At 38.5% G+C, this 15,646-nt stretch overlaps 1 protein-coding gene across 1 annotated transcript in view; it reads right to left on the bottom strand.

The window, feature by feature from the left end:
- Positions 1–15,646, bottom strand: part of LOC136864261 (potential E3 ubiquitin-protein ligase ariadne-2) — a 238,468-nt gene that overhangs the window by 87,592 nt on the left and 135,230 nt on the right. The window contains exons 6-8 of the mRNA XM_067141011.2: positions 14,812–14,929; positions 14,502–14,726; positions 14,178–14,390 (exon numbers count right to left, since the gene is read on the bottom strand). Coding sequence (XP_066997112.1) covers positions 14,178–14,390; positions 14,502–14,726; positions 14,812–14,929 — 556 coding nt within the window. The remainder of the gene's footprint in view (positions 1–14,177; positions 14,391–14,501; positions 14,727–14,811; positions 14,930–15,646) is intronic.

Below are 15,646 nucleotides of genomic sequence, written 5' to 3' on the forward strand. Positions count from 1 at the left end.
TATTTGGGAAGTCCTTTAAAAATACAGGAAAACTGTTTTTTTTTGGAAAATGTACTTTAACGGGGTGAAAAGCACTGAAAAAAAGAGTTGAATAATTGTTTATGAGGATGCTTATATCTCAAAAACTGGATGTGTTATGTGAAAAATGGTATCTTTAATCTCTTTAAAAAATAACGAAACATGTATTTTTCAACTTGAGAGAAGAGTGTTTTTCACATGTACAGTTCTATGTTGCATGGTCATCTTAGCCCCAAAAGGCAATACCACAAACATGGTTTGCAAATTTCTGGGGTAAATGAAACTAAACTTTTCAGGGAGTTTTTATACTTTAGGAATTTTCAGATAATGTCTTAGTACAGTACCGAGGAACGATTACTTTTATCAAATTAAGAAATCCACGCGAGCGAAGCCACGGGTAACTGCTAGAAATATAATAAAATTTCAATCAGTGCGTTCACCAATCCAGATGACTCAACAAATTTCAATTTTACTGGATGGATTTTTAGATTTCAATAAATAATATCCTAACCTTTTACAAGTCTTTAATTTCACATAATTTGAATCTTAACTGTTCCCATAGTCATATCAGCAAGAGAAGAAGAACCAGAATGACCCCTGAGAAGGTAAGAGTGCTCATAAATGCTGACGACTTAGTTCGGCGAAGGATTTTATTTTGCAAACAGGCTACCCGAGTGTACAGTAAATGAAGAAGAGTGGAAACTGTCTACTAATTGGGACATTCCCTTCTCTAGGTAGATTTACTTCAATTCAAAGTTCTAACATTTACAATAAAAGAACAGCTGCAAGCAAGCCAGAACAGTGCTGAAAAAGAAAAATGAGACGAGAAAAACTCTTAACTCAACTGGAAATTGCACAAGAAAAGGCAATTTGCTTAACCTGCGAGTCATCGCTAGCCGAATTGTAACACGAGTAGTCGCATGTGAGACTTTCTTTCACATTCAACTTCATATAAAATAAATATATCTTCCACAATTTTGCGGGGAGTAAGATTGAAATGAATTACTGAAAAGAGATGCGAAGTCTACGTTATACATTTCTGATTAAAAAATGAAATGATTAGCCGTATAGTACAGAAAAAATTACTACTTAATGGAAATTAGTCATTAGTTCAGTAACATGTCAGTACGTAATATTCACAAGAGTGCCGGGTTGAATGGCTGAGACGGTTAAGACACTGCCTCTCTGAGCTGAATTTGGCAGGTTCGATCCTGGCTCAGTCTGGCGGTATTTGAAGGTGCTCAGATACGTCAACCGTAGATTTACTGGTATGTAAAAGAACTCCTGTGGGACAAAATTCCGGCACCTCGGTATCTGTGAAAACCGTGGAAAGTAATTATTGGAACGTATTGTTATTAATATAGAACTTTTTGACAGTCGCAATACAAATGCAAGGATAAAGCACAATAGGGGTTCTCTCTAACACTTAAGTTAGCTGGAGTTTGTAACAGCGCTTCTTACCCGGCATTCTTCCTCGATTGAGCAGTTTTGAAGACTCATTATGAATAACTGCAAATGGAGAATGTTTCACTCACGACTGAAGTCAAATACTAATGTCTACAACAGGAGAAAGTTACCCTCTCAACTTCAACATAACACCAACGCTACTGGTCGAGCGATGAGAGAACCTCTCGCACAGGGCGCACGTACTCATACAAATCTTGGTTCCTACTACAGGAGAGGATGCTTACCCTTCAAATGTGAATCGCCTTACTCATGACAGATGTCAAATCGGCTAGAAGAGGGAACAGTCACCTCCCTTGCATCACCGAGAACTAAACTCGCAATACAAAAGAATGCGGGTTAAACAAGCCTCTTCAAAGAGAATAATCCAATTCCTAGGCCAGTGATATGAGGCTTTCCCAATAGTTTCATCTAACAATATCTGCAGCTTATTCTGTAGTGTCTGCCTTGTTTCTGAGCTTATTGGGTTGTAATCTTAACTTATATTAAAGAGATGAATTTGGTGTATTTGTTAACTTAGAAATTCCCTTCTGAAACACTGTTTATGCCTTTAAGAAACGTTTGCCACTACTTATTTTAAACTTTATATACACCATAACATTAATACCTTAATATACATTCCTCTTGGAATTCTACTCTTCCCCCTCTAGTTGTTCCTATGTTAGTTACATGCCTCTACTAGCTTTCAAATTAGTCTCGCCTGGTGTTCCTGGGTTATCAACAATTCTCCTTAATCCACTACATGAGAGAGACTAAACAATACTCCACCTCCCCCCAGTTAAGTTCCGTACAGGTCGGGTGTGCGCGTGGACTGGCAGCACAAGCTCACTGTATGCTGGACAAGTTGAGTGCGAAAAGTATGTTTTAACGGCATGTTTAATTTTACTGCAACAAATAGGTTAGTCTATAAATTAGTTACGAGGGCGGATCAAATATAAACGGGAATTATATTTTAGATGCCGTCCTGATTGAAAGAAGAGGGATGTGTGAGGAGCCAGTCGCGCATGAACTCTTCTACACTTGCATCATCATCGAACCGCTATCCTCCTAGGTCTTGTTTGAGGGGTCCAAACAAATGGTAGTCACAGGGTGATAAAGCTGGTCTGTATGGAAGGTGTTCCAGAGGTATGCAATGAATTTTCTCCAGTTTTTCCCACATTAAAGCGGCAGTATATGGTCTTGTATTGTCATGAAGAAGAATGATGTTTCAGATCGGTTGCCAGCATCGCTCGTTGTGATACGCAGCTTTTGCTTTATCCAAAAGGTGATAATAATAGAGTCCATTAATTGTCCTTTGTTCATGAAGAAAATCCACCAGCAAAATGCCCGTGGAGTCCCAGAAAAAGGTTGCAAGCACCTTTCCAGCAGATGGGCATGTTCTGACCTTGACCAGATCTGCTTTGTCTCTTCACCACCACTCCATGCTTGCCTGCTTTGACTATGGGGTGTAATGATGCAACCAAGTTTCATCACAAGTCACAATATGATGCAAGAAATCTTTCCTCCCTCCTCGTAGCGATGCAGGAGTCTGTGATAAACTTCCTGGTGTAAAGTTTTTTGTTCCTGGTTGAGGAGAAGAACAACAACCCACCTGGCAGACAATTTTCTGAAATGGAGTTCATCTCGGGCGATGGTTTGAATACTTCCACAACTTATTCCTACAAATAAAACAATTAGCAAAAATTTTATTCGCCGATCTTCACCAATAATGTAATGAATGGCAACAATGTTGTCTGCAGTGATGCTTGTTTGTGGTCTCCTTTCATAAGGTTCATTCAAGGAAGGTAGAGTATAATAGGTAGGCCATTCCCGCTCACAGCGCTCGCAGTGATTGACCTCATGTGACGTAGACTGGAGGGCTAGGAGTGCGCGCTGCATTTGCCTGCATGCAGCATAAACCTCGATAATTAGGAGAAAAAGTTCAATTTGTAATAAATATTTTAAACGTTGACCTTATGAAAATAAAATGGTACTTTACATACCATCTGGAATCCTTCATATAATACTGTAGACAGATAATAGAAGAAACTCTGAGTAATCATATATTAGAAGCCGACTGTAAGAACAATACATATATAGAAACACTGGAATAGTTGTTGGTTTAATTGTATTCAGAACTCACGATTTGATGACTTAGGAAGTTGTTGAAGAAGCTGAAGCTGCTCACACCTATTTGATGATCTTTTTGTTGGGTTGACGTATTCCAATGAAATTCCTAGTTCTGACGTAAAGAGAGATAATATTCTCGTCAAGTTCGGGAAATTTTTATTTAATTATAGAAGTCAGTCTGCACCACTCTTTCTCATTTATAAATATATATATAATCAGTTTACCGTCCAGGGTTGGATTTCCCATGGACTCAGCGAGGGATGCCACAACTGAGCGTGAGACAACTGGTCGGGGATACAACTGGGGAAGAGAACCAGTACCTCGCCCAGGTGGCCTCACCAACTATGCTGAACAAGGGCCTTGTGCGTGAATGGGAAGATTGGAAGAAATAGGCAAGAATGAGGGAAGGAAGCGGCCGTGGCAATCGAAATTATGTAACCATTTTTCGGTTGGACGATTAAGGCCTTCATTTGAAATGACTGATAACCAGTTGTGAAGCACTTCCTGTGGCAAGGCAAACATTTCACCTTTATCATCTAAGCTGTCATCTACAGAGCGACATTTTAATGCCAGGTAGCCTGCAAGATATTTAATGTAATTGCATCTTGGTTTACATATTCAGTTTAGAAGTCCTTGTTCAAGTCCTCTATCCTGAACAACTCCGACGTTTCTTCCTGTCCATCTATGGGTCCAGTTGTTGGGCCTCTCAACAATATTTATGCATACCTAGTTCACTGCTTAAGTTCAAGAAATCTTCCTTATTATCAGCATCAGGACAAAAACTACCCGTATCACTCAGCGATGGATTTTCAGCTTCCACTGAGACACTACTGGAGAGGGGGATTTCATTACTGCCTGTATGTTTAAAAGTCGAATTCTGTTACGAACTTCAGAAGGGGACGGAATGCTATAAAAAACTCTTAGGCCACGGACAGGTGAAAAATAATTCTCCAAGCAGTCTTCGTTTAACATGGCAGTTAAACTATAAGACAATTTTATGTCTTCAAAAAGTCTCAAGAGAGTTTATAGAAATTTCAAACCCGTCTGAAACGGAAGTAAAGTATTCCATTTACCAACTCTCACTTGTGTAATCATCTCCAACCCGCCTGGTGGCCATGATCCTTAAGGCGTTGAAGTCTGTATGGTTTGGCACCATGGCTAGGCGATTCGAGTCCTGTTGGTCGAAAAAATGTTCACCATCAGAATGTTGACCGGCAGCATAGGGGAGGTAGTGGTATACAATTTCTAATCACCAGATTGCATGTCAAAAGCCTGGATTAAATTCCAAATCTCTTTGCAGTGCTCATATGGTGCGAGGGCGTACGATGCTGTTGATGATTTGTCCGCCGGATGGGGACGAAAAGGTCTGAGCAGACCCTTTGGTGTTTTTTGACATGAGTAGGCTACGTCCTGACACCGGGCTTGATCCTCAAATAGCACCACCAATGGTTATGCGGTAATAAGGAAACCCCCAAAACCAATGGCAGCACCAAAATGAGGTGTACTAGGCAAGATGAGGAGTGAGGTAGTTTGCCATTGCTTTCCTCACTGGGTCAGAAAGTACTATTGCAGCACGACTGACCCTAAGAGCAGCACCTTTCATAACACTCAGATGCACTAGTCATGATCTGAATGTCATTACTCAGCACTACCCATACCCCAGCAACTTCCATATTGTTACAACCATGGATGTTGACTGGGACTTCGGTGGAAGCTACACTTTACTCTGGCCTGTGCCAAGAGATGGATGCAAAAGTACTGCATCCATCAAGAAATGACATCAGGCAAATAAAGGCCATACGCTAAATTAATAATCAGTGCCAGAAAGCGCTTCAGAGTATTTTCCTGGCTCCTTGAGTTTAGGTTGTATCGACTCCCAAGGGGAGTCTTCATCTTTAGGCGCCCTGGAGTTCAACATGTTGAAGGTGTCAGACTAGCTCGATGACGTTGTTTTCAACAACACCATAGCACGGTAGAAATGGTTTATTCATTGACTTAATAGCATACTTACACGTAGCTAGCCAAATTAATTATGACTTATTAAATATTGTATTGAAAGTATTAGACAAATAAGCCTACCTGCTCTGCCATTTGGCTGGCGATGGTGCTGGTGGTTGAACAGGAAGCTTTATCACCATGCCAATTTGCAATGGACAGAGACGGAAGAGCATCTGCCTGCAAGATTTTTCTCTGGGGTAATCCCAATAGTTTATTTCTCAAATCTTGTTCATAATCCTCTGCACGGAAATGTATGGAACATACTCTAGCATTAGGAATAATTTGTCACTTCGCTTACAGCGCAACAACCACATTCGCCTGATCTCCTCACATTTTAGAAATCTGTGGTACGAGACACCAGTTGTTTTCGATCCCCAGTTAGTACATTGTGTCATAGCACAATTAACTTTATATTTAGAACCCTTACTCATGTTTAACACAACAATCAACAAAAGGAGGAAAATGTTGTAAGACTGGGTACCGCAATGTAGACCTATACTGAAACAGGTGCCAACAGGAGCCCTCCACGTGACGTCAGCATGAGGCAATGTTACGCAGGAAAAAAAAAAAGCGTGGGAGTCAGGAATGAGCCCCTCTGAAGTTAATTTTCCACAGCTTCTCTTCCTGCCACAAATTTTTTAGCCCACTCATACACTTGAGTTTGCGAGTCTTTCTTTCCCAAACTATGCGCGGAGCAGTCTCAAAATTTCGGAATGTTTGGTGCCCTCTTTTGCAAGAAATTTGATAATGATGCATTGTGCAACAGACGTGTACACCTCTTGCACACTCACGGCATACTGAAGCAGCCCAGCTCTCCACCGTCATTTGCGCACACAAACCCCTTCTCCAGACATCTCCACCAACATCCTGGCAAAGCCCTGCCTCAGAATTATTACTAACAGCAGCGGTAAATTCAAATTCCCGTTTATATTTGATCCACCTTCGTATCTCAACTGATGCTTGTGTTGTGTGATCTCAATGTCTTCAATTTTTTGTACTAGTTCATCACCATTCTTTAAGCATGTGTGCATCATGTTTTGTCTTTTGTCTGACTACTTTGTCCATACATTCAGCTAGTTGTACACTGATACATGTGTGTAGTTGATGACTGGACATACTGAAATATCTTCTTTGTGTTGTTTGGTTTTTGGTTTGAGCAATGGGTGAGGTAATTAGTTCATTGTTGCACTTGCTGTTAGTTGTGTGTGTTTCAGTGATATGAATAATGATTCTGCCGAGTTCCTGTGTGCGGTAACTTGCTACCATGAAAACTACAGTGGATACTGGTTTTATACTCCACAAACTACAACTACTTTTACACTTTTCAGACACAGTAAGGTGGTAGAAATTTTGTCACACAGTTGTTTTTTTATGTGCTTGTAAATCTAGAGATGCAATGCTGATTATTTGAGCACTTTCAAATTCCAACAGGCTGAGTGATTTAAATCCACCATAGTGGGCTCGGGAAAGCAGTGCTTTGTAAGTCAGTATTCTTAACTGTTATTTTAATAATAATAATAATAATAATAATAATAATAATAATAATAATAATAATAATAATAATAATAATAATGTTATAGACTTTACATCCCACTAACTACTACTTTACGGTTTTTGGAAATGCCGAGGTGCCAGAATTTAGTCCCGCAGGAGTTCTTGTACGTGCCAGTAAATCTACAGACACGAGGCTGAGGTATTTCAGCACCTTCAAATACCACTGGACTGAGCTCGGATTGAACCTGCCAAGTTGGGGTCAGAAGGAAAGCATCTCAACTGTCTGAGCCACTCAGTCTAGCTAATTGTTAATTAATACTAATAATGGTGTTATTGAACTTACATTCCACTAACCACCTTTACGATTTGGGAGATGCAGAAGTGACAGAATTTTGTCCCCCAGGAGTTCTTTTATGTCCCAGTTAAACTATCGAAATGAGGTTGATGCATTTCAGCACTTTCAAATATCATTGGCCTGAGCCAGGATTGAACCTGCCATCTTGTACTCACTGTACTGACTGAGCCACTCAGCCTGGCTAATTGTTAATATTTACCATTATGATGCAATGGGCCGTATGCATAAATAAAAGCATGGGCTTTTACTTGCAAAATATGAAGCAAATCTTTCCAGTGGTAAGAATAAAAATTGAAGTAAAACCTTTTACTTTAAAATGTGAAGCAAATGGTTGAAGAGTGGATTGCTCAAGCTGGAAGAATTTTGTATAAATAAAAGTGACCTTTTACTTCAAAACAGAAGTAAATCCTTCAAAAATCTTGTATCTAGTCTGTAGGAGATTCATGTGCAGGAAGTAAGATTGCTGTGATGTCATCAAGTGTTATATGTACGGTGCTTATTAATATTCATCAGTTTAAAATGGCGGAAGTTGAGCATTTTCACAAAGTTAAACTTTATAGGCCCCGTTCATTGTTACAAACTAGTGACTTCTAGGGTTTGTTCAGATTTGAGGAAGGAAATTTAGATTGGTTATCTAATCTTTTCTTATAAGCTTTTAAAACTTATAATAAAAAACTAAAAAACTAATGACATGACAGAATTAAAACATTGTTTTATGAATTGATGTAAAATGATGAAACTAATAATAAAAATATTTCCAACTTCTATAATACACGTACTATCAATCAAACTAATAAATTTTCTCAATCAGGTGTCTACAAACTACAATGCAATAGATGTACAATTACATATGTAGGTCAAACAGGACGTAATTTTTCAATAAGATACATGGAACACATCAAAGCTTCAAGATACAATCGTTTCTCTGCCATGGCACAACACATGACAGACTTAAAACATAATTTTACATCAATTGACCAAGATTTAAGCATACTGAAAGTGGATAGGAAGGGTACCATGCTTAACATATTGGAAAACTGTTACATTCATTTAGAACAGTACTTTAACCCTAACTATAATACTGTATTAATGAAATCAATGGAAAACCTAATATTCTGTTTGATATAATCATTCCTATATACACAAAGTATAAATGGAAGAAAGACACGTTAAGTACACCAATCAGCTCATCCCTACCTTCCTGCCCCCCCATGCGCCCCTCTTCCAACCCCTGCCATCATAAGCTATACTCCGGCTCCACTTAACAGTCAGTGTGGTGTTGGTGTCTGTGCCAAGTGCACACAATTTACGAGGAACATAGGGATGAGTCTCACATAGCTGTATATTGATCTCGATCTTCTAGCTTCCCTTCTATTCTCAATAATCACTTCCAATATTTTCTTTTCAGACATTCACATCAAACCAAATTAAACAATAGATCAATACATCTGATGAAAAGGAACACTTATTCAAGTTGTGAATGTCACCTTCAAGCTACATATAAACCATTACTCATGCTACTATTCAACAATACATAATTTATAAATCAAATGGCTCAACTATATAGATAAGGAATACCATCTCCAGTGGCATATACTGAGGGCTACCAAGGCTATCGGTGAAGCCCAGACCTCAATTGAGAATGATGGAAGTCTAAAGTACAGTACATTATAAAGTAAGCATCTGACACATTGTTCCATTTACCAAACTCGAAAGCAGTGAGAAAAAACGTCGCATGTATTTCTGAGTGCGAGGCATCGGAGACTGATATTGCAGCCCAGACTTTCCCCCCTCTCCCCTCTACTCGCCCCACGCAGCTTGCTGCTGTGTATCGGGGACCGGGGGAATAGGTGTGCTAGGCTTTGGTCCGTCAGATCGCTACTGCTAACTATCAACCATGCATTTACTCATCGGATATACTTCCTCACCTCATACTTCTGACTTAATTATATCGATAACAGTGTGCTGGTATTTCATTCCCGTTTACTTCTACATCCTTTTAGCATGACACTGCAGGCCTAAAGTTTTCTTTTTATTGTTAGATCTGCTAAAATGAAATGCAATTTTTCAGGTTTAGTGTTCTCTTTTGTTGGTTGGAATCGAACCCGTGATCTTGGGTCGAACACCACCACTGATCTCCCAAGGAAGCTAATTGATCAGTGAAGGATGGGTACAACCGCTGTAAAATTCAACATTTTCATTTTCAATAATAATAATAATAATAATAATAATAATAATAATAATAATAATAATAATAATAATAATAATAATAATAATGGGGCATGGCATCTGTATAGGCTTCATGGTAACCTAATGGGGATAAAATGAACGGTGAAGACGTCATAAACACCCAGTCACCAAGCCAGGGGAATTAACAGTATGAGGAGGTTGATTCTGAAAACTGAACCGCGGCCATCGGACTAAAGGCAAGCATTCTATCCATTTAGATCCATTTAGCCACAAAGCCGGACTTTAATTTGCTAAACCTTAGGCTACAATCTCCACTAATCAGGAGTTGAGTATTGACAGTAGCAGAGGCCAGGGCAGTAGCTTGTGAAGCAGCCTTGACAACACAGCAGCCTTCTCCGTTGGCTATTGGCTGCAGCTCAAAACGCTTAAGACTTGACGTTCACTAAACCAACCATCGAAAAGGGGTAACCTAAGTTAAGTCTAGTGGTAGCCCACGTCTTGATCCCAGCATATGCCACTGACTATCTTCCAGATTGACTCAAGAACACTTGGTTACTGTAAGGATGATGACATGGTTCAACACCAACTGCAGCAGTTTTGATGTGTCATTTTGGTTTCAATTTTAAATCTGTAGACAGACTTCATCAATGTTTTAGACTTAGATTTTAAATTAAGAGATACCAAATTGTATTCTTTATTATCGGTTATATGTAAACATACGTTTCCAATTAGATCATGGCTGAAGATGACCCAATGTATGTAGGGTCGAAACTAGTACCAATTATATAGTGAAGTATATTAAGGTAATTGTATTTAATAGGTGGACGTTTCTCTACCCTTTGATAATCATTTCTTAGGCGCTGCTAACGAAACAAGAGGTGATGTGCTCTCTTCTGTTCACAAGATGAAGGTATGTTTAAGATATAGCTAATCCTGATTTCCAGAAAGGAGTGGAAGAAGAACTCGATGTTCATCAATCATCAGTGTCACGAACAATATGCAGCATTATACAGAAAATACAGTAGTTGCTCAGGCAGATGATTGATTACATTCCCCACTACTCAACAGCCTTATGGAAGCTGTAGCAAACTATAGCAAAGTAAGTACTGCGATCATTGTAATTGACTGTACACACGTATGGATAGAAAATCCAATAACCATGGAAACTAATACATTAACTGTAAAGGGAAACCTACACTGAATGTGCAAGCAACTTGTGATGTAAAATGCTTTTTCCACAAGTTTTGATGTTTGGCCTGGAAGTGTCAATGGCAGTAGGATATGGAGAAATAGTGAAATACAGCAACCTATGGCAGGAACAACCAAAACAGTACTTCATGGTGATCAAGGTTATGGAACTGAGCCATGGCTCACGACTCCATTTCATAATCCTCTTCCCGATGATGCTATTAAGATGTGCTTCGACAATCTTCTAAAATAGGAAAGGGTAATAATTGAGCAGTGTTTTGGACAACTGAAACTGCGCTTGCCAATTTTAGAATGTGTCTGCCGTGTCAAACTTGAAAATATCCCTAACATAGTTATATCAGGCTTTGTTTTGCACAACATCGCTAAAATACTGGGAGATCCAGATTTTGAAGATGAATTTTGTGCTGACAATAGAAATGAACGTGACGATTTTGTGAATGTTAACATTCACACCCAAGGACAGGAAGTAAGGCAAACTTTGGCTGAGATTATCCGCAACAGTGTTCAGTGAATAAATGTATATAGCTCCAAAAATATCTTCATATTTTTGTAAACAAACCTATTCACAGTGAAAAATGTTAATTGTTAACTTTTTGGCTTAATTACAGAATAGAAAAAAAAGCTTTGAAATGTAACCTTCTAAATAAACATGTGCTTTATTTCTAATGAACTATAATTATAATGATTATAATCATTTTTCAGAAAAAAAAAACTTCAAATAATTCAGCAGTTTCGTATCTTAAAACTAACAATTAGTAAAATGTTCTCTATTCATTTGTCACAATTTAAAATATATAGTTGTTCCTTCAATAGTAATGTCATGAATAGCATTTCTTTCTTTAATTTCACACAGTTCAAACTCTTCTTCAAATGGGTCTTCATATAGTTGATGATTTTTTCTTTTTTTCATATTTATTTTTAATGTTTTGTATAGCTACTATCTGCAAAACTTTTAGTGACACTTTGTTTTGCGGGGATGAGGAGTAAGGAGGGAGGTACAATGGTTCCGGTAATACTGCCAATTGAATGAAAATGATATCTGAATTGAATCAATAGTATGATCGATCAATACGAATTTTCTAAACCGTCGCTTCCGTGTAGGAGTTCTACATTGTTCCTGTGATGTACTTTGATTTTCCTCACTCATGTTCAACCTTAACCTATATTTTGACTTTGCTGTGTAAATAACAACAGTATTTAAAGTGTTGCAATTATACCGCCAGATGCCTCGCGGCGACGCATAATCGATTCTTATTTTTTGTGGCAGCGTTTGCCAATACGAATCTTGAAGATAACTGAGGTCTACTGATTCAGCACTAGGGAGCCGAAGTATCACTAAAAGTTTCGCGAACAGTAAACCTTTCTTTCCTTTTGTGCTTGGTACCTGAGACTTCGACAAAACTTCGGGGTACAAGGCAATCTCATTTTCAATAAAGTGTATTTCACTACTACAACTAGAAATTTGCTCATCACTGTCATTTGTTTCATCGTCACTAGATTCCATCATTTGGACTTTTAACAAGCACAATACAACTGCACGAATGTGAGCCAATGGCTGACCTCAGGTAAACGATTACGCTCAAACGTGCAAACAGGTGAGGCACCAATAATGAAGTACTGGTCAGAAGATGTGGCAAAAACCAGACAGCACGAAATGAGCAGTAACTCAAGCCCTTCATGGGAAAGTTAGAGAAGGGAAGGGGAAAGAGGAGGTAGAGTGTTGATTGAGTTCCAGTGTAAAAACCATGTGCAGAATGTGTAGCAGTAACAGTAACTGAGTGTAGCAGTTGCGTTGGTCATTTAGTACTCCCAATACAGTAAAAGAAGACTAAGAAAGAGAACATAAACAGACTTTGATGCTTTTGTAAGTACTTACTATTTTTAGCTTTATACAAAACTAAGACCGGCTGAAAATCTATATGGATAGGCCCTGATTCGATTCCCGGTACTGTCACAGGCTGCGCGACAATTCTATCGGCTATTTATAGTTACATTGTTAACTATTTTTAACCTCCGTGCCTTGGAACCATTTACTTCTCTCAATGAAGGATATGCTTGTAAGTAGAAGGTAATCATTATTCATACCAAGGTGAGGAAATGCTTATACTCCTACCTTTTGCTCGAAGCACATACTTTTACATCTACCTTCTGGTCACAAGCATTTCCTTCACTTTTATTCACACGGCCTAATGAATGTCAGTCAGTCTTCTTCTTCTTCTTTACCACCTTTTCCCCCAGCTTTACAGCCAGATGCCAACCATATGTGGAAGTATGTATTCACTACTGTGTGTTTCTGTGAGGTTTAGTAGTGTGATATGTTGCAAGGAAATTAAGATGTGTATTAAGACAATCATAAACACCCAGCCCCTGTACTAGAGTAATGCAGTTAAAATCCCAGCCCAGCTGGGAATCAAACCTGAGGCCCTACGAATCAAAAGCCATTACATTTAATGTCAGTACTGAAGAACATTTTCAAATTCATGAGAGCTATAACCAGCCTTAATCGTCGAAGTTCTTCAAAGTGACAATTTAATTTCCCATCAGTTAATAATAATTTAATTGGTCATGGTATTTAGAGATACAAGGGCATTATAATCTTGCCAATGCAGCATGGAGGTGGTTAGGACATATAATCTTACAGCATGTGTTGAAAGTATGGAAGCCAGAGAATAATTTTAGGAACTCAAATCTTATTTTAAAAGGAGCTCTCTTAATATAAAGAGGATTTATGGAAGTAAAATGGACTAAGGGGCAGAAAATAAGGAAGAGTGCAATGTGCAAATAAATATGATAAGAGATGTAGATTCTCACGACTGGCATTCAGTAGAAATTTTACCTTCCTGGCTCTTTGGCCATGGTTGCATTTTGGAGCCTCTGAAAATGGCTATGTGAAAATATTTCTACTTCAAACTTTGGCAGGTAATGAATGATCTGTCATCTAGGGTTCAATTCTGTGCGGGATACTCAAAGAATTCTCGTTCTTAATGAGATATGTGCTGTAGGTCAGTATTTCTCCAATACATATCGGTCACACAGCGATTTTTGCAGGCGCAATGACGATATGTTTCAATGTCAACATGTTATGCCCGGCTTGAAAAGGTCTACTGTGTTGAAATATAAGACCTCTTACAATATGTAAGAAGGTTTAACCCAGCCTGAAAGTTAGCAATTCTGCATGAAATTTGGTAGTTAAGGTGATCATTACACATAGTCAACTAGAGCTCATCATGGTTATAACAACATGCTAGTTCCCAAAAACTCAGTATTTTAGTTCTTACTGTCAAACACAAACTATGCAAGTCAAAGAAGTATGCAACAGGCTGCATAAATAGGTACTCACAAGTTCCTTTCGTGGACCTGGTTCCATATAGTATGCATAAGGATAGGTGTATTGTAGTGTGTAGCGACATTTAGCAAGCAGAGTGGTAGCATCCAGTAAGTACTGCCAATCAATCCAGGTCCCCGAGGCATCCATCACTTTTTTGTTGATACGTGTCTTGATTTTCATTAACGTCTGCTCTTCTAGCTTCAAACTTTTCGAGTGATTCTCCCACTGGAAGAAGAAATCCCAATATGCATTACTACAAGGTATTAAATTTGTCCAGAATAAGCTGTAGATTTCGAACTTGAATATTTCAATGCACATAATGGAAAGTCTCCATACCCTCTCATAGTAATGTAAATACTTCTTGAGCGCCTCCCTGGCCTGGGCATGCACCGATTCATGTGCAATATTGGGATTTTCTTTATATCGAGAACATTCATAATATTCAGAACCATGAGTCTTCCAGTCACCCAAACACATCCAACAGAAGTCATGTTTACAATTATAACACTGCATATGGTTGCAGCCCCCATTTTTTTCTATACATATGTGGCACCTCGGACACTAAAACGAAAGGAAATCAAGGAGTTACATACTAAATCACAATGCTCATAAAGCAACAATACATACAAGAACATACCCAACTTACATCTTTTGTGTGAGCACTTATGTAGTTTGCAGTTTCACTATCGTCTGCACACTTCGTGAGCCATTTTCTAATTGTGGGACAATCAGTTGGAGCATGATAGTCCATACCACATCGGAAACTGGAAACAAAGTCTCCATTTAGATGCATTTCAAATCTAGTACCTCTTTGACATCAAAACCATGCAGTAAAATCAGTGAGCTTTTCCAAAATAAAAGGAAAATAGGCCAAAAAATTCTCCCCCAGCAATTTATATTCAATTAGGTACAGCATAAATAAAATACTGTACAGTACAGAGAATTACAAGAGAGCAGAAATGCTAGTCGACAAAAAAAAAAAAGTTACAATTTCATTCAGTTAATTCTTTGTATCACTGTCATTTCAAAGCAACTGGAACTCTGTAAGCATATTTCAGATTTGTCAAACTGAGATTAATATTCTCTTTTCAAAGGTTTAACGTGCTACAAATTTTTTGTATAAAAGCAAGGCAAATGCAGTATAGCAGCCAAATTTCTCTGAGTTGATGACAAATGACTGTCACTATTCACACTGAGGCAATTTGTTACAAAGGAAGCTGAATAACAAGAATGATGACAAGTTTTGATATCTAAAATTTTTTTAAATTACAATTTTGCTTTACATTGCACAGACACAGATAGGTCTTATGGCGATGATGGGATAGGAAAGGTCTGGGAATGTGAAGGAGGTAGCCGTGGCCTTAATTAAGGCATCAGCATTTGTCTGGTGTGAAAACGGGAAACCACAGAAAACAATCTTTAGGGCTGCCGTTTGATTACCCTCTCTCCAGGTGGATAACATACATACATATTGCACCAGG

Source organism: Anabrus simplex, chromosome 2 (assembly GCF_040414725.1).
Source record: "Anabrus simplex isolate iqAnaSimp1 chromosome 2, ASM4041472v1, whole genome shotgun sequence".
In the NCBI taxonomy this organism is placed as follows: Eukaryota; Metazoa; Arthropoda; class Insecta; order Orthoptera; family Tettigoniidae; genus Anabrus; species Anabrus simplex.